Below are 13,561 nucleotides of genomic sequence, written 5' to 3'. Positions count from 1 at the left end.
ATTCTACATGTATAGTCACTAATTGATGGTTTGTTTCAGCTAGCTCACAGTACCACATACACACACACTTAAAATGACCAGGGTAATGGATGTTACTGAAAACCTCAAACATGACACTCTGATTCCCAAGGAATCCATGGAAACACCTAACCCTTTTGTTTGGTCACTCTTGCATGCCTAAGGTAAACACAAGAACGATACGAGAATGCACTTTCAAAACATTTTTTATTTTTGTCAAACTTTATTAATTTTCTTAAGGCTCAGTATTGTAGAAACATAGTGCCTTTCTCAGAAGTCAATAGTTTTTTCATTGAAAGGTTAATGAATAGGCAAGTGAAGATGCCACACAGACCAAATTACAGCAAATTTGGGAGCTGTCAGTGCATTTTAATCCTCCTCTACCCCAATACATAAAGAGAACAGAGAAAAACAAAACTGAAGAATAAACGTTACACAATAGGGCATGAACAAGAAATGTGTGCTCATACAACGCTTCAGGTGGTGGGAACAATGCTATGGAGTCCCCATCAGTGGAGGTGGTGGATATGGACCTCTGTGGGGATTCAGAGTTGAAAGAGGTGGAGTGCTCTTGAGCGGGTAGGGCAGGTGGTAAGTGGAAGTCCCTTTGATAGAAAGTTGACTAAAGCTCCCCATTGATATTCAGAATTATTGTTCTTATCCTGGAGGATGTCTGTCATTCTTTCCATTGTTAACCCTTGCCAGAGTCTAGCATGCCATTGCAATATTGAGGATTCTGCAGCTTTCTTCGAATTAGCTGCCAAGGCCATCTTTGGTACTCCTAGACACAGCCACAGGTTGGAGCTGTCGCTCTAGGTTTGGAGGTACAGACTGTCCTCTTGTAAGCCTAAAAGAGAAAAGCTTAATGTAGATGGGTTGGCTCAGTATTATTTTAATTTGTGCCAGGATTTCTGAATGATCAGACAATCCCACCAAATATGTCAGACATCTCAGAGTAAACCACATCCCCTCCAGCACAAATCACATATATCAGGAAAGATCTTTTTCAGTTTAGTGGGGTAGAGATACCAGTCATACAGAAGCTTATAATGGGCTTCTATAAGCCCTTGAGAGTGGTTAAATCTGGAAATATCTTTCCATACTTTCTTCCAAGATGATTACAAAATTAGGGCATCCAAAATACCATTCCAGAAGTGTACATGTCGTGGTGTGGTCAAGGGGAGGGTCTGGAGTAGATAGGCATAAAAGAAAGAAATGGATCCTTTGGTGCCTCTCACTTGCCGCATACATTTCTAGATGGGGGAAGAGATCTTGTTGCAGCTAAACGCATATCGGGGTGCAAGGCCCAATGTTTAATTTAGCTATTGTGATATCCTTCGGCTTCTGGTAAATGAAAATCATGTTGGCAGTGTTCAAAGGTCAACATCTTCCAACCATGAAAGAGGTGAGACAGCCTGCTCTCCATTTATCAAGTGAGCCTGGCGTTAGGGCAGGAGGGAAAACTGGATTAAAATGGGAGTATAGGGGGAAGGGAAAGTGGTCTAACCTGGTACCCTCATTACTGTGTCCCATACCCTAAGAATGGTGTGAGTAGGTGAGCTTAGGTATGCTTTGGGGGTGGGGAAGGGGTCTGTTATGTTTCATTTCCATAGGACAACCCACACACACATAGCAGCCAGTTATGACTCTATCCATATAAAGCCAATTTTTGTCTGATGCCCTCAGCGCCAATTCAGCAATTACTGGCAATTGTGCTGCCTTATAATAAAACTGGAAATCCGTTTGAGCCAGACCTCCCTCTTCTTTTGGTGGTCTAAGGGGCTTGCAAGGGGGGCAGACTTTGTGTCCTTGCATATAAAGCAGATCACCAAAGAGCAGAGTTCAGAGAAAAATTCACGAGGTAATTCAATTGGAAGGCCTTGAAAAAGATATATTAGTTGCGAAAAGACGTTCATTTTGATTACGTTAATGCGCCCCAGCCAGTAGAAATTTTAAAGCCTGCTTTGAGCTGGCGGAGCAAAGGAGGAAAGTTAGCACAATATAGATCAGAGATCTTAGGGGTAACTTTGATCCCTGGATAAGTGGTCTTTTTCACACACTGGAAGAGGTTGTGGTTGCCAGAGTTTCCATTTCTGGGAGGGCAGGGTAAGTTTAAGGAGAAAGGACTTGCGTAGGTTTATACGATAACCTGCAACACCCTCAACTTTTTAACTCGTTTTGTAGAGCCCTCATTGATGTGGTGGGGAGGTAAGAGAAAGCAGCACATCATCTGCAAAAAGTGATATTTTATGGGTACACAAGCCGAAGAGGATGCCTTGCATCTCCCTGTGGCTCTTATTCTAGCAGTTAGGGGTTCAATGCTGAGAGAACATATTACAAGTGGGAAGAGTGGGCATCCCTGGTGAGTACCATGTTCTAATTGAAAGTAATCTGAGCCCATGTACTTACACAGAGTTTGTTACATCAGGCACCGACTGTGGGGTATGGGAGTCGTGGAATCTCCCCTCTGTCTTCGATGTGAGTGGGAGGATGGGCACTTTCCTACACACAGTGTGGAGTTGTGGATCATTGCAGCGCTTATGGAGGGGAGTGACATTGTGCCTCGCGGGTTACTCTCCTGGGACATTCCCCTAGACTAAAAACTGATTCTTCTCCATAACACAGACGGGCTGGGGGGAAACCGCTATAAGCGGCACATGCTGTTGCTAGGACTCATTGTGGCAATCAAATATTGCCAAATTGTGGAATGCCGACTCTTTTCCAATGTTGGGAACATGGAAAAAGGGGATTGACCATTGTATGGGCCTTGAGATCGCCATATTCCAGGCTAGGGGCTGTCCGCAGAAACACCAGAAGATATGGCAACGCTTGGCAGACTACAGGGGACTGGTTCTGGCTCTGATATGTACAGCAGAGACCCAGCTAGATACTGAAATTCAACTGTACAATATTCCACTGTTAGGGATTCTTTGGTGTTCGCATAATATATGTGCATGGAAATATTTTGGGGTGCAGGATGAACCAGAGGGGGAGGTTGGGGAATGACAGTGCACCGTTTAATGTATGTTTCTTTGTTCTTTTGGGGTACTTACCCCTCAGTTATTGCATCATGTGCCCTCCAGGCGCCCTCATTTTGTCAAAACCCAATAAAAAAAGTATTTAAAAAAAAAAAAAATCATCTGAGCCCCCCCCATTAACCACTTGTGACAAGGGGTTCGCTTAGTTTGCCTGTAACATGGCTATGAAGTGTTCATTAATGCCAAATTTACAGAGTGTGTGGAAAAGAAAGGGCCAGTTTACCTAGGCGAAGACCTTTTCAGTGATAAGCGCCACAAGAGCGTCAGGAATCTGCTTTTGGTTGCCTTCTCGACTAGGTGGACCATCCTCTTTAGACTGACTTTTGTTTGTTTGTCTCTGTAGAACGAAGCCTGATTGATCTGGGTGAATCAGAACAGGGAGATTGCCCTCTAACCGGGTTGCTAATATCTTAGTACAAAGTTTTACATCCAAATTGAGCAGGACTATAGGACTGTAAAAGGCACAAAATTGTGGGTCCTTGCCAGGTTTAGAAATAAGAGATGAGTGCTACACTCATAGTACAGGTGACTTGTTTCATAGAAGACAGGTGATTAAATAGGAGCGTAAGGTGTGGAGTTAATTCAGGTTTTATAAAAGTGTGCTGTAAACCCATCGGGCCACGGGGATGGGATTTGTCCATCTTAAGAGAAGTAATAGCCTCCTGAATTTCGGCCTCCTCAGTCGGACTTCCTAATTCCTCATTCTGGTCTGTGGATACTTGGGGTAAGGTCACTCCTTCTTGGTAATTTAGCTGGACCTCTCCACTTGGGGCCTCAGAAGTATACAGAGTTTTATAAAAATCTTAAAAGGCACATGCTTTGTCGCGTTCAGATGCAACTTTGTTCCTCATTTCTCTAGGAATATGGCTAATGTAGACTTTTTGTGTTTGATTCGCAATCGGGGTGCCAAATGAGTGCCCACTTTATTTCCTCTATCATATGTTGTGTGCATGAGGCGTAGTAAGGTGAATTCAGCTGTGTTTATACATATCGCCTTCAGTTTCCCTTTCAGAGGTGCATGATCTGATCTGATATCTCGATCAGATGAAACTCAGCTGCTGAGATATTTTGTTCTAGGGTTTGACTAATTAATAAATGTATAATCCAGCATGAGCGATGAGTGTATGAAAAAAGGTACAAGCTAGAGTATTCAGGTGAATTATGCGTCATGCATCCATCAATCCTAGAGAGCGATTAGTAAAGCTCCCCATGTCACCTCGTTTAGGGTGTGTGCCATCTAGCTGTGGGTTCCAAGTACGATCAAAGTCCCCAATAAGTATAATGTCACCTTCAGCAAAGCCCCCTAGAAGAGTAAAGAATGAGTGGAAGAAAGCAGTTTGTGCTGAATTGGGAGCATAAACTGTAGGCATGGTACACATACAGCCCAGAATTTTCCCTTTTACCAATAATATCTGGCTCTCCTTGTCTGTATTGTGGCTATGAGGTTGAAACTGGAGCGATAAATGGAAAAGAAGGGCCACCCCATTGTGTTTGTTGAGTGCAGAGGAGTGATAAATCATCAGATAGGTTTTATGTCACAACATCATTTTGCTTCTTTAAAAGATATTCCGAGGTTTATGGCTCTTGGCTGGAGAGTTAAGCCCCTTAACCTTCCATGTCAGTGTAGTTAGAACCATGACATTGGCACAAGATCAAGCGCAATCTGGGACTCGCTGTATCTGGTTGTTTGGTGTATTATTGTGATCTCATCGGTAGCAACCCCTCACTCCTATTCCCCCCACCACTCCACAAGGCACTAAGACCCCACTCATGGAATGAAAATAACCAGGTAGATGAAAACAAGGGGGAAGATTAGGGATATGCCCCCCAGTCGTCCTCCCAGGGGAAGGGACTGACAGCCCACTAGACACCAGTGCTAAATAAAAGCAGAAGAGAGTGGGGGCGGGCATGCGACCCTGGCACTGGATCATTCCCTGATCCAAAAGGGTCAAACCAGTCTTCCAACCACACCTCCTCTACCCAGGGCCAGAAAGAGCACTGGGCACCAGGAATATTGTTAATCAGATAACGGGATGGGGTCTGTCCCATTCTGTTATCTTGCACCCATGGGAGTCCTTTGGGGTGGGGGGTGGAATTCAGTTGACCCTGGTTTAATCCATGATATTCAGCTAATTGTGAGGTTTGGAGGGCATGGTGGGTAAGAAATTGCCATGGGATTCCACACGAGGCCCAGCACCCTGTACTCCCCCTAGTGTCTAGCTTTTAGAAATGTCTGGATATGGTAGGTTTCCGTGCGTGGTAGGGCCAAAAATCCACAGCTACCTGCATTGTTAAAAAAAAAAAAAAAACATTGATTTTGTCGGGGTAAATGTGATGTTTCCAGGTTGCATTTTGGGGCGTTCTGCATTGCAGGCGCTAGGCCCAGCCACACAAGCGAGGTACCATTTTTATCAGGAGCCTTGTCGAAATTCAGAATAGTAGTACGTTAGTTATTACCATTTTGACCTTGTTTTTTGTTTCATTTGTGACTTCCAAATGTAATCCAGGGTGGAAGAAATAAGACATTTTGCAAAATGCCCTCTGAATCACATGATAGTATGGATAACCACAGATTAAGAGATTTGCAACTAACCACTGTTCCTAAACTCAATATCTTGGGTATATTTCAGAAATGCATCGGTTTCCTTCATATCCATTTGTCATTCTTTATATTTTACCTTATGTTTTGCTGTATAGTTGGTACACAAAGAAAAATCATTGTAAGGTGCAGCTAAGTTGTTGGCTGTAGGTATTGCCCATATTTGGAGATCCTCCAAACCTTATGTATTACCATGACCAGTAGGATCGGCTAGACATAATAGTATTTTGGTTCTGTAAATCGGCTATCGTGACAAGAAGTTGCAGATAAAAACGTCACAAATGGGTGTTTTTTTCATACTCCTTTGCATTATGTTTTTATTTTTACAAAACCGGGAGAGATGTACACAAATATATAACGTTCTACGACCGCTCGTGGGTTTCACACCTGTTTCCAAGGGAAAACCTGTATGGCTCAACACAAATACCCTTTGCTGAGTTCAGAATTTTGTCTACTTTTCAGAACTGCATAGCGTTCAAAATTCCACTGCCCAAATCGTATTGTGGAGACATCAAAATTATCTATCACAAAACATCCTGGTTTTGTAAGACAGGTACCTGAGTTTTTGGTCCTGGCCTAGGTGGCCATATAGGGAAACCTACCAAACCCAGACATTTCTGGAAACTAGACATCCAGGGGAGTCCACAGAGGTGTGACTTGTCTGGATTCCCCAAAGTTTTCTTATCCAGAATACCCTGCAAAGGTGAAATGTTGAATAAAAACTCAATTATTTTCTTGCATTTCTGTCTCACAAACTACAGGAATATTTTGGGATCCACAAAATTCCTACCACCCAGTGTTTCCCCACCTGTCCGGATAAAAACGCTACCCCACTTGAGTGCCTGTACCTAGTGCCTGCTTCAGGAATGGATCATCCCATGGTCAACAGTTGCCCTTGTGTAAGGACCAACATTGACCGTTGTGTTATCTATTCCTGTCGCAGGCACTAGGCCTACCCACACAAGTGAGGTACCGTTTTTATCGGGAGACTTTGGGGAATGCTGGGTGGAAGGAAATTTGTGGCTTCTCTCAGATTCCAGAACTTTGTGTCACCAAAATGTGAGGAAAAAGTGTTTTTTTGCAAATATTGAGGTTTGCAAAGGATCCTGGGTAACAGAACCTGGTGAGAGCACCAAAAGTTACCCCATCCTGGGTTCCCCTAGGTGTCTAGTTTTAAAAAATGCACAGGTTTGGTAGGTTTTCCTAGGTGCCAGCTGAGCTAGAGACCAAAATCCACAGCAAGGCACTTTCCAAACAACACGTCAGTTTTCAATGTTAAAATGTGATGTGTCCTTGTTCCGTTTTGGGGCGTTTCCTGTCGTGGCACTAGGCCTATCCATACAAGTAAGGTACCATTTTTATCGGGAGACTTAGGGGAATGCTGGGTGAAAAGATGTTAGTGGCTCCTCCCAGATTCCAGAACTTTGCAGCACCGAAATCTGGGGGAAAAGTGATTTTTTTTGCCACATTTTGAGGTTTGTAAAGAATTCTGGGTAACAGAACCTGGTGAAAGCCACACACGTCACCCCATTCTGAATTCCCCTAGGTGTCTAGTTTCCAAAAAAATATAGGTTTGCTAGGTTATCCATGGTGCTGGCTGAGCTAGAGTCCAAAATCCACAGCTAGGCACTTTCCAAAAAACACGTCTGTTTTCTTCAGAAAAATGTGGTGTGTCCATGTTGCGTTTCCTGTTGGGGGAATTAGGCCTACCCACGCAAATGAGGAACCATTTGTATCGGAAGACTTGGGGGAACACAGAATAGTAGAACAAGTGTTATTACCCCTTGTCTTTCTCTACATTTTTTCCTTCGAAATGTAAGATAGTGTGTAAAAAAAGACGTCTATTTGAGAAATGCCCTGTAATTCACATGCTAGTATGGGCACCCCAGAATTCAGAGATATGCAAATAACCACTGCTTCTCAACACCTTATCTTTTGCCCATTTTAGAAATACAAAGGTTTCCTTGATACCTATTTTTCACTCATTATATTTCACCAAATAAATTGCTGTACATCTGGTATACAATGAAAACCCATTGCAAGGTGCAGCTCATTTATTGGCTCTGGGTACCTAGGGTTCTTGATTAGCCAACAAGACCTATAAATCCCCGCAACAAGAAGAGTCCAGCAGACGTAACAGTATATTACTTTTGAAAATCTGACATCGCAGGAAAAAGTTAGAGTAAAATGTGTAGAAAAATGGCTGTTTTTTTGTATCAATTTCAATATTTTTTTATTTCAGCTGTTATTTTCTGTATCAACCTTGTAGGATCTACACAAATGACCCCTTGCTGAATTCAGAATTTTGTCTACTTTTCAGAAATGTTTAGCAGTCCTGATCCAGCATTGGTTTCACACCCATTTCTGTCACTAACTGGAAGGAGGCTAAAAGCACAAAAAAGCAGCTAAGGGGTTAATTGCACTTTAACATTACATGTGTGGTGTTTTAGTACTCCATGGGGGTTTGTTTTTTGACACGCATCCTCACGGCCCTCACTGGTGATTAGCCGCACTCTATAAATATTGATTGATTGATTGAACACACAATGATTCAATAACATATTAAATGTCTTTTTTGTTTTTCAAATGTTAAATGTAAGTTTTCATGGTTTTTACTGATGGCATGCTCATGCATACCATACAATGTTTATGGTTTTAATTAGCTAATAAACTAATTTTTAAAGTGAACTATTTTCCAACCAAAACCTAAGGTTGGCTATACTGTGGCCATGTTCTCTTCTTACTCCAGGGGAATCAGCATACCATGATTACATTTAAAATCGGACTACATTTAAAAACTACATTTAAAATATTTAAACAGTATTCAGTTTGTCCTGATAAAATTCTTTATGCATGCCTAGATACCTCTGTAAACTTAATTTGGTCCCTAGCTGAAAACCAACACACCCAATGACCTATCCGCACATAAAGATAGAAACGTGACAGGAAGCAAACTATCTCTAAATTGAAAAGCTAAAAAATACATTAAAACAGTACGTTGGAGGCTCTGTTCTCTTAAATCTTGCTCTTCCGTTGACTGACGTTAGATGATCCAGAAGCAGATGCTGCTGCAGCTATTTGTTGATTCAGTTGCCATGGTGATGCGATACAGTCGTGTACAAAGGAAGCTCACTGTACATTGGCTAATTTGATAGGAAGCAGAGCCTGAGGTGGGCATTGACGACTGCCCTGATAATTGGTCATACCTTGAACGGTCTCCTGTCACATGCAGTATGGTTGCACGGCCACTGACAGACAAGGACTTGGCTACCACCAAGAATGGCATTTAGCCTACACTGCCTGGGTAAACAGAAGGCCTAATGCCCTGCACGTCAATGAAGATCTCCTCAGTATTTAGTGAATGGAACAGGTTGGAGCATCCGGACGGTCTCTGCTTAATCTTCCAGCAGCCTTTGTCACTGTGATAGCGCCAGTTGAATGAACGAAATAAAAGGATGCGAGCAACAGTAAGTGAGAGCGCTGGGGCTTTTGTGAATTGTTTTCTTTGTTTAGTTGCCAGCATTTAAGAGGTTGTGGTAGTCCAGGGTACATCTTATTTATGTGGCCACATGCCCCACGGATGTGAAATGTGAGCGTTTTATCTGACTGATGTGTTTGTTATACCTGAATCGAAACGCAGCCGATGCATGCCCGATCCTCGTGATATTCAGCTGCTCGCTGAAGAATTACAGCATGCGTTTTGCAGGTCTGCGAGCATACAGCATGCTTTTCTTGCAGGTCTGCGAGCATATAGCATGCTTTTCTTGCAAAAGCTTAGGAGGGTTTAAACGGCAGTTAGAGATCGGAAACCCTATTTCGACAAACTCGTTTACGTTTGCAGCAGGTGATAAAATACGTCTGGTTAATGTGAAGTTCATGCTCGACGTTTTAAAAAAGCGACCTAGCTTGCTTAGTGTTTGTAGCTGCTGCCCTTCTACACTGTCAGTTAAAGGTACAGTGTCTGAGGTTTATACGAGGATTTCATGCTTTTTTGGGCTGTTGAGTCGGCTTAGCATTCGTACACCACTGTTTTTGTGTGGAATGCTTTACACCAAAAGCATGAGGAATACTACCCCAAGCCTCCTTATGAGGGTAGAATATGCGGTACAAGCCTATTTTTATAACAGTACATATTGGTAATAACACCTAAGGATGATGGTAGATTTATATTATGTATAGACTATTGCGACTGCTATGCACCTGTGGATGAATGTGAGAATTCAGGTCGTTTGTCTTTCAGCTGAACTCTGCGAGTACAGCTTCGTTTATTGAATGTAATCACGCCTGCATCCATTTTATGTATGTGTGTGTTTGTGTGTATATACATATATATACATATATGTATGTATAAAACATTTGAGGTGATTTTACTTCACATAATGCAGTGATGTTAATTGTGCAGCAAAGTTAAATTATATGGCAAAAAGAAAAAAATGTCATCTTTTCTGGTAGTATTTATTTTCATATATGTGGTCTAGAAAACTTATTTTTCGTGAAATCTAATCCGCAGATTCTGTAAACGTTATGGGGGATAAAGGAAATGCATTATTTTGTATTAAGTCCTACAGCTACAGAATCACATAAATCCAGCCATTATTGTCGGTTGTTTTTACTATAGTGTATTCATGAAATGTAAACAAACCCTAAACATTTTGATTTCAGTCAAAGCCATTTGTTTTCTGCACCTTGAAAAAAGAGAGCCTTTTCCAGCTGTTTCCAAATAAACATATACTAGAAGAGAAGCATTATGGGTAACCTGTAATATGGCTTAATACAGGGCCGACTTTTGGGCGGTGCGAGCGGGGCGACTGCACCGGGTGCTGACCACAGTGGGACGCTGTGTTTAGCAATGACTTCCGAAACTTGCGATTTAAAAGCATCTGCTGAAAAGTTCCTTGTGCGTTTAGCCTTCAAGAAGCAATTAAAATGTCAAGATACTTCCTGTGATTAATATTCCTGCTAAGAGAGACCGAGAGAGAGAGAGATGGGAGTTTTGCCCAGCAGCAGCTTTGACTCAGCATAAAGTAGCGCAGTGTTAATATGCCAGCTGCAAAAAACAGAACTAAGGGGCATATTTAAGAAAAGTGAAGCGCCACTTTTCTTGCACCCCTTAGCGCCCCCCCAACGCCACCATGTGTGCGTCATATTTAAAATACGGTGCACCATGGTGGTAGTTAGGGGCTACCCTCAGAATTTTTTACGCAAGTCTGGTGTTTGGCAGGATTAGCGTAAAAAATGTTGACGCTAATCTTGCAAAGCACCCAGATGCTCATTGTAACCAATGGAAACCTCCTTTTAATACCTGCTCTGAGCAGGCATTAAAAGTGGTGGAAAAAAATGACACAAAGAAATCTTACAGATTTCTTTGTGTCATTTTTTTGGCCCCCATAACGAGGTGGGGATGCCCCCTTGCATACATTATGCCTGGCGCAGGCATAATGTAGAGCAGAGAGTTACAGAGTGGGGTAATGCATGCATTGCGCCTCTTTGTAAATATGGCGCAGCGTTTTTTGGCCTTCTAACGCCACATTAGTGTAAAACAATGACACTAATGTTGCGTTAGAATGGCACTAGGGGCTCTTAAATATGCCCCTATGGCAGTGCTTAGTTTGTGGTTGTTGTTGTTTCCGGTACTTATTTTTGAGGGCCAGCCAAAGTTTTCTGCCTCAAGCATTTACTGCGAGAAAAAGACACATATGAGAAAGACGGAGGAAGAGAAAAACGAAAAAGCGTCACAATGGGGAAAAAGCAGAAATCCGCAAGAGTGAGCTGAAGTGAAGGGGCAGGGAGTACCTGTAAATGGATTGAAGAGGCCGGAGATGGCTTCAGGATTGCGCTGCCTCTGTATTCCATGTTCACATATTTAATTGCAGCAGCCACATGTTTAAGAGGAGGGCTTTGGGGCACCAGCACCTTTTTATTTACAAATTAAGCACTGCCCTATAGGGCATATTAGAAAAAAGTGGCGCTGCACACAGTGCTGCAACACTTTTCTTGTGCCCTTTAGCACCCCCTAACGCCACTATGCGTACGTCATATTTAAAATGGCGGTAGTTAGGGGACTAGCATCAGAATTTTGTATGCTAGTCTGGCACTTTGCAGGATTAGCATCAAGAATGTTGACGCTAATCTGCAAAGCACCCAGAGGCCCATTGTAACCAATGGAAGCCTCCTTTTAATGCCTGCTCTGAGCAGGCGTTAAAACTGCATTGCAGCACTTTGTAAATATGGCGCAACATTTTTGGCCTTCTAACGCCACATTAGCTTTAAAACAATTACACTAATGTGGCGTTAGAATGGCACTAGGGGCTCTTAAATATGCCCCTATGGGGCATATTTGAAAAAAGTGGCAATGCACACAGTGCTGCACCATTTTTCTTGCGCCCCTTAGTGCTCCCCTAACACCACCATGTGTGTGCCCTGTATTTAAAAAACGGCTCAACATGGTGGTAGTTAGGGGACTAAAGTCAGAATTTTTTACGCTAGTGCGGTGCTTTGCAGGATTAGCGTAAAAAATGTTGATGCTAATCCTGCAAAGCACCCAGAGACCCGTTATAACCAACAGGCGCCTCCTTTTAATGTCTGCTCTGAGCAGACGTTAAAAGTTCCGGAAAAAAATGACGCAAAAGAAATCTGTTAGATTTCTTTGTTCCATTTTTTTGGCCCTCCCTAACAGGGGAATGCCACCTTGGCATACATTATGCCTGGCGCAGGGGATACAAACTGGCGCAATGCATGCATTGCGCCACTTTATAAATATGGCTTGCGTTTTTAGCCTTCTAACGCCACATTAGTGTAAAAATAAAAAATAAAAAGTGCCGTTAGAATGGCACTAGGGGCTCTTAAATATGCCCCTATATTTTGTGTGGCTAGGTGAGTGGATAAGGAAAGCCAGCTTTTACAAGTGCTTTAAAACACATGAATGTATGTGAAAAGGGAGCGATGGAGAGATCAGGGGCACATTTGCCAGGTGGTAGTGAGTGAAACCGAGGAGGAGGTGATGGATTGGGGGGGCGCCACAATAAACTGTCGCACAGGGCTCCACCAGTCCTAAAGCCGGCCCTGGCTCAGTAGTGCTATCTCAGGATTCTGTTGTTTACAAACCACTCTGTTCTGACATAGTGTACTATTGAGGAGCAATGTTATTCGCCAAACTCAAGTTTCTTTGCATTCCCCGTTATTACGATCCCACTAGAATTTTCTTCATCAGAATAACTGTTGATAACAAAACTTCTATTTCAGCATTTTGTCATTTTCCGAAGGAAGGAACTTCTGCATATTCTGAATGTCTGCTTGCCATCGGTTGGCGAGAAATGAATGTGAGGTTTCATGCTCAGTGGAAGGCTGATCCCAATTTGAATATTTTGAGGATTCATTGTGACACTGTAGTTGAAAAGGTATCGAGCAACATCCCCTCTTAAGGCGAAATATCAATTCTTTTACAACAGTACGAGCTCATGAAATATACATTTTAGAAACTGACAGCAGAAACTGTTGGTTGGCTTGTTTGAAATATGAATATTCAACATCATTTGTTAGTCGGAGAATATTTGTTTTATATTTAATATATGTCACAAAGGCGAAGTTCAAAACGACGTTTAAGCAGACTTACATTAAAAGTTGAATTACGTGTGTCCCCTTGAGGCAGTTGTTTGAGTAAGCTACTGCTTTTCTAGGTCATGACTTCTGGCTGGAGCGTCAGCTTCCATTACTCTTTAGCTCACTGACAAAAGGTGTAATAGGAGGCAAGATGTTTCACAAACATTACACCCGGCCGCAAATCTGCTGTTCCTGTTACTTGTACGTTAACAAGCAGCCTTTGTGTTACGCTCCATTCCTTAGTTTAAGTCTGGCATTTAGGATTTCTGTAATATTTCTGTTATTTGAATTTTGATCAGTGTGATTT

At 42.4% G+C, this 13,561-nt stretch overlaps 1 protein-coding gene across 2 annotated transcripts in view; it reads left to right on the top strand.

Moving 5' to 3' along the window:
* The window catches only part of FNDC3A (fibronectin type III domain containing 3A), a 1,418,915-nt gene that overhangs the window by 317,005 nt on the left and 1,088,349 nt on the right, over nt 1-13,561 (top strand). Inside the window, exon 1 of one of the 2 annotated variants that reach the window (XM_069205375.1) lies at nt 8,739-9,122. The exons of the other annotated variant lie outside the window; for it this stretch is intronic. Coding sequence (XP_069061476.1) covers nt 9,111-9,122 — 12 coding nt within the window. The 5' untranslated portion in view covers nt 8,739-9,110. Of the gene's footprint in view, nt 1-8,738; nt 9,123-13,561 lie in introns of those variants that run through there. 2 annotated transcript variants of the gene reach the window in all.

This window comes from Pleurodeles waltl, chromosome 8 (assembly GCF_031143425.1).
Source record: "Pleurodeles waltl isolate 20211129_DDA chromosome 8, aPleWal1.hap1.20221129, whole genome shotgun sequence".
NCBI lineage: Eukaryota > Metazoa > Chordata > Amphibia > Caudata > Salamandridae > Pleurodeles > Pleurodeles waltl.
Note: the sequence above shows the minus strand (reverse complement) of the source record. Positions and strands in the feature narration are given on the sequence as shown.